Source organism: Cryptomeria japonica, chromosome 7 (genome assembly GCF_030272615.1).
Source record: "Cryptomeria japonica chromosome 7, Sugi_1.0, whole genome shotgun sequence".
Taxonomy (NCBI): Eukaryota; Viridiplantae; Streptophyta; class Pinopsida; order Cupressales; family Cupressaceae; genus Cryptomeria; species Cryptomeria japonica.
The window spans coordinates 307,854,553-307,860,601 of NC_081411.1; the positions used below are offsets into that span (position 1 = coordinate 307,854,553).

At 30.7% G+C, this 6,049-nt stretch overlaps 1 protein-coding gene across 2 annotated transcripts; it reads right to left on the bottom strand.

The window, feature by feature from the left end:
* Nucleotides 1-377: 377 nt before the first annotated feature.
* Nucleotides 378-2,617, bottom strand: LOC131039866 (uncharacterized). 2 transcript variants are annotated; one of them, XR_009104730.2, is made up of 2 exons: nucleotides 2,344-2,617; nucleotides 378-686 (listed from the first exon to the last, which is right to left on the bottom strand). XR_009104730.2 is itself a non-coding variant. In XM_059209209.1 (2 exons), exons 1-2 carry the CDS (start codon nucleotides 2,613-2,615, stop codon nucleotides 938-940), a joined length of 360 nt encoding a protein of 119 aa, XP_059065192.1. In that variant the 5' UTR covers nucleotide 2,616; the 3' UTR covers nucleotides 695-937. The 2 variants fall into 2 exon arrangements, 1 of the variants encoding a protein (XP_059065192.1); XM_059209209.1 differs by lacking the exon at nucleotides 378-686 and adding an exon at nucleotides 695-1,025 and having other exon boundaries at nucleotides 2,344-2,616.
* Between the last annotated feature and the right edge of the window lie 3,432 nt (nucleotides 2,618-6,049).

A 6,049-nucleotide genomic window follows, 5' to 3' on the forward strand; every position in this document is an offset into this window, starting at 1 on the left:
TCAAATATTTTGAATGAAACCACTAAAAGGTATTTTGAGGAAAGAGACAGCCTGTAGGCTGAACAGTAGTCTTCAGTTACTTTGGCACTAAATGACAATGTTGCCTCAAAAGGGTTCAAATTTTCCTAGACTAATCAGCCTTTCAAATGTTTTTTTGCTGTATAATAAACAAGTAGGTTTTCCTTTAAGAGTCTCCATCACAACAACAGGTATTGTAACACATGAAGGCATGAACTAATGTCATACACCAGTTGTGATAACACGAGAGCATTGTAGAATGTCTGACCATGACTGTACTAACTCTTCAATTAATGAAGAATTCTCTTCTGGGTAAAAAGCTTCCATCAAGGTTTTTAAACTGCTAAATATTTTCGAAGTAAAGAACTGTCATGAGATTTTTGCATAACTACTAATTGGAGGTTAAACACTTTTTATAAGCTCTCTGATGTTTTCATTAAATAGAGCTGAAGAAATTGTATTAGAAAGTGGATAGTACTCAAAACATGTTCAGTTACAATGGAAAAGTATTAAGGCTAAAAATAATAAAAAATGAGTTCTTCATTCAGGCCTGTATCATCTATATGCATAAATACTCATAAAAAACAACAGGAACAACAGCATGACTGCTGCTTTTGCATCTTCAAAATACTTTGCATCACACTTTCGGCTTTGACTAGTCCCAATGTCTGGCTTATGCAGTCAGAATAGGAGAATTAAAATGAAATTAGGTGAACAAGAACGAAATTACAAATGCCATAGCCAAAATTTGAAAATTCCAAGCACAAAAACAAGGGATTAAAGATTTTATATTTTCAGTCCAACATAATATAATGCATCTTGATACCACCATCTAATATTTTAATTCCTCCTTTGAGACTCTTATTAAGGGAAACTACGAGATCATTAATATGGTTTTCAGAATTTCCCTCATTGCTCTTTAAACAGGGGATTCTTCTGTATGCAGTCTCCTGGTTTCAGGTTGGGTTGGTGTCTGCTGGCCTAGGGATAAGCCATTGTTTTGGATACTTTTTCCAGATACATAACCCAGGGTCGAAAGCACCAATTCAAGAAAAAATAAATGTCAGTGGCCTTGAAAATGAGGATTTCAACAAGATGTAGAGCAATTTTAGTAATCCTGTAAAATGTTAGATTCTTCTATAACCAGCTGTACAGAATTAATTTTTAGACACTGATACTTCTATGAAAATCATTCAGGTAGGGTTTGTATGTGCTGGCCTAAGGGTATGTCATTGTTTTGAATACTTTTCCCAATTACATTAGCCAAAGTTGAAGGCATCAATTCAAGAAAAAGAAAAAGAAATTGTCAGCCGCCTTGAAAATAAGGATTTTAACAAAACTAATAAAAATTTCAGCAATAGTGTAAAATGTTTGATTCTTCTGGAACCAACCGTATTGAATAAATTTTGAGACACTAATATTTCTCTGAGAAATATTTAGGTAGGGTTTGTCTGTGCTGGCCAAAGGGTATAACACTGTTTTGGACACTTTCTCCAATTACACAACCCAGGATTGAAGGCATAGTTCAACTAAAAAATAACAGTCAGTGGCCATGAAAATGAGGATTCCAACAAAACGAGAGAAAGATTTAGTAACACTATAAAATGTTAAGTAGGGAATTATTCTTAAACACTACTATGATTCCAGTAGTAAACTCAAACAACAATCTTAAATCAAGAAATAACGTAACAAACAACCCTGCCAGTGTCATTTAGTAGCAGGATTGCAAAATACTCGAAATTATAATGGAAAAAAACCAAATTAAATTTTAAATGTCAATCTCGATCCAAAAGCAAATCAATTACTACCTAAGTCGTGCCGTACGCTTTTAATTTATAAGCGTTAAAAAAATAAATTAAAAAACGCTGTGAAATTTCATGATTACCAGACCAAACCTCTCCCCTGCCTACAAGTAAAACTCAAACAACAATCTTAAATCAAGAAATAACGTAACAAACAACCCTGCCTGTGTCGTTTGGTAGCAGGGTTGCGAAACTCAAAATTAATTTTAAAAAATAAAAAATAAAATTTAAATGTCAAATCTCTATGCAAAAGCAAACAAATTAGTACCTAAATCGTGTTGTAAGCTTATAATCATTAAAGGAAAACAATAAATTAAAAAGTGGCGTGAAATTTCATGATTATCAGACCAAATTGAAGCTCTCCTCTGCCTCCAAGTAAATTAATTATAATCTAACCGAAGCAATTGCTATAGGAAAAAAATCTTTACCACTTTTTTATAGATTAAACTTATTTGCAGAGAATAAATGGAAAGAAACAAGAAATATTCACGTAAAATTTTAGAAGAGGTTAAAGGTTAGCTACCCGCAACGCTCACAGAGCTCTGCAATCTTCCCTGAGCGAAGCAGCCATCCACTTCTCCATCTCGCCGACATGGCGGCGCCGCATTTTGCATTGAAGCACACTTTCGAACCGTCTCCCATTTTCAGATATCCCAAGAAAATAAAGCACAGACAGATCAGAAGGCAAGAAGAACAATAATAAAAATAATGATAATACCACTCCAATTCCAACTGTTTGTCCTCCAAAGTGGGGTTTCGTGCTTCGCAATTCTGATAGAAACAGGAAACGTGCATTATAATTTGTTAAAATTGCATGGCCCGGTGCGACACGTAATAAGTTGTATTATTTTGTTCGCCGTACACAAATAATGTATATATATTACAAACAAGGACGAATACAGTCACATCCTAAAGTAATGTATGTACCTACGTTTGGTCAAGAATTTTCCCAAAAGTTTCTTCTCTATATGATGGCAAAAAATAAAAAATAAAAATATTTTGAAACTTTATTGGGATGAAAACATTATATTTACAGTATTAATTCTTTAATTTATTTATAAGAATAATAAAGAGAGTTGTTATGTATAAGAATGGGATGGTTGAAATTGTTCTATCAATAATTAATTTTTAAAAAATAAATAGTTGTTATGTGTAAGAACGATGAGAATTGCTTTATTAGCAATTGTCTTTCTTTAAGTGAATAACAAGCATAGTTGTTTGTAAGAATGATGATAATTCTTCTATTAACAACTTTATTTAAACATGAGTAACAAGCATAGGTAATCCTATGTTACACTAACGAGAGTTCTTCTATTAACAATTATCTTTCTTTAAGTGAATAACAAGTAGTTGTGGTGGTGTATAAGAACAATAGAGTTTCTCTATTATATATAGTTTTAAGTAGAGTTACAATATATAAGAATAATATGAATTATTCTATTGATAACTATCTTTATTCAAATGAGTAGCAAATAGTAGTTATGGTGTGTAAAGATTAATATAATTTTAGAACTTGGCCCTTTATGTTTGCCTCATCTTTTTATGCATGCCTTTGGATCATATCTCCATCTATTGTGGTTTGGATGTTTGGCTAGAGAGAAACAACAAGATATTTTAAAAAACAAGGTCCCCTGTGTCTGAGGTTCTATTAAAAATTGAGTCTTCAATCTCTGAGGTTGCTTTGTCATTTATTTATAAGAATTTGGAAAATCTTACTTTTTTTTCGCATTGGGATAGTAGAGTTACTAGAGTTTGGAAGCTGCTATCAATTTTACCCTCTCATGGTTCAATTTTAAAAAAGAATGATGCAATAGGTAAGAGATGTTCTGCTAGATGGAAACCTCCTCCGCAGGGGCACTTTAAACTGAATTTTGTTGGGGCCTCTCGTGGTAACCCTGGGCCGGCTGGGGTAGGCATGGTAATTTATGATCACAATGCAAATTTTATTCGAGCTAAGTGTCATGCTATTGGTTTTAAAACTAACAATTATGCGGAATTTCATGCTTTGTCTTTTGGATTGGATATGGCAATCTCTCTGGGAATTAAGGACTTAATAATTGAAGGTGATTCTATGGTGATTATTCAATGTGTTATGAAAAAGAAATCAAATTGTTGGAATTTGCAGTATATACTTGATCCCATTTTACAAAAATTAGAATTGTTTGAATCTTTCTTGGTATCCCATTGTTACAGAGAAGTTAATAAGATTGCAGATTATTTGGCAAATTTAGCCATTGATAGCAATGCTAATCAACAAGAGGTGGGTTTTGAGGAAATTCCTTCTAGGGTATGGGAAGGTTTGCAGCAATAGTCATATGATTTTCTTGAGTAACGTCGATGTAAAATTTTATGATGATAATTATTCACGCTTTCCCCTTTCATTTCAAGTATTCATGTTCGTTGTGAGAAGAGTTCGAGCTCATGGTATTTGATATAATAGTGTTTTTCCAAAGGTTTTTTGATACTTTCTTTTTTGGCAGGAAGGTTTTTGGCTCATGGGATTTGGCACAAGGATTTGGAAAATTTTGTCTTCTTCCATTGATAGCAGCTGTGGAGTCTACATTTGAAAATTATCTGATGGGTTTTTTTGGCAAATTGTCATATGGGCTCTATGCAAAACTGATATTATATGTGTTGTGACCGCATTTTGTATGTGGTTTTGGGCGGGGTGTATAAATTGATCCGTTAGATACTATAGGTTTATTTTATGAGCTGTGATCGGAGGTTTTCTTCCTAGGGTTCTTTCCTCTAGTATGTTGTTTGAATCCTGTGTAAAAAATAAAAAATATTAATAAAAAAGTTTAGTGGAATAATCCACTTTTATTGAAAAAAAAAAACTACATTTCTTTAAGTAACAAGCAATAATACACAATAGTTGTGGTGTGTAAGACTAATGAGACAAATGAGAATTCTTCGTTTAACAACTACCTTTCTTTAAGTGAGTAACAAGCAAATGTCATGTATAAGAATCATAAATGATTCTTTATTAACAATCAAGGTATCTAAATAATAAAATTATTTAACACATTTTTTGTGTGAATAAGTTGATCAAAGAAATTGTAAGTTCTTATGCTTGAAATCATGTCTTGATTTAAAATCTCACCATTTTGACAATCAACAAACTTGAATTCATTGATGCTTAAGTAACTAATTGTTTACCTATATTTTTGCTCAAATTTATTAGGAAATCTTTTTCCACATATGGTACCATGATTTGTTTTGAACATTCTAGCTTTGACTAATTACTAAATTACAATTGTTTATAATTTTTTTTTTAAAGAAATAAAATTTTAAATAATTAAAAAGTAAGGGAAGACACAAAATGTACCTTATATGACATATTTGTGGCTAACCAATGTTTTTACATAATTTAACCCCCTTCATATTTAAGATTAAAAATGTATTTTAAGAAAAAAATCTAAATTATACATTATACTTATTAAGAACTATAAACCCAACAAGAGAAAGAGGTAGGTCAAGTTTGGCCTAACTATTATGAAGGTCTTGATAATTAAAAATTGACTATCAACTATAATGACATCTTATTTATTGACATGTTCTCTATCTAATAGAAATAACTACCAACTTATAATGACATCTTGAATGTTAACTCATGCTCTAAATTATAATAATTTATTGAAAAATCTGGCATACCTATTTTTAAAGGAATATAGGTAAAGTAGGTCGAAGATATCATATTTTTACGAAGTTAACTATTATGTTACATGATGAAGGCAGACAAAATGGATTGATCGGAACATAAAGTAAGTGAGAGTTGAAAGATGAAAGTGAAGGTAAAATAATATAAAATTAATAATAATAATAATAATAATAATAATAATAAATTAATTTTTTATTTATTCTTCATATACTTAAATGTCACAAACATGTCAAATTAAATGCTTGTAATTTCAATTATCTTTACATCCATATATAATTACAATACACTATAAAATCATTTAAATTTAAAAAAATAAAATTAACATACAAACCATATTTAACCTTCACATCGTCAAATTCACCTACCTCATCTTTTATAATATTATATACTCACAAACTTATCTTCACAAACTTTTTATAAATATTCAACCTTACCAATAAATAAAGATCATGGAACTATAAAAAAATCAATTTATGTTTTTTTCTTTCCTAAAAGCAACTTTAAACTTACTTCGTTAAGCAATCAACTTCTAAAAGAAACTTATCTAACCCAAAATTATTTTATATTA

Excerpts from the sequence above, each read along its gene's own strand:
- LOC131039866 (XM_059209209.1), bottom strand. The coding sequence starts at position 2,615 with ATGCACGTTTCCTGTTTCTATCAGAATTGCGAAGCACGAAACCCCACT. Across the intron at positions 1,026-2,343 it reads GAGCTCTGTGAGCGTTGCGG|TATCCAAAACAATGGCTTAT; the intron begins GTAGCTAACCTT and ends ATCTGGAAAAAG.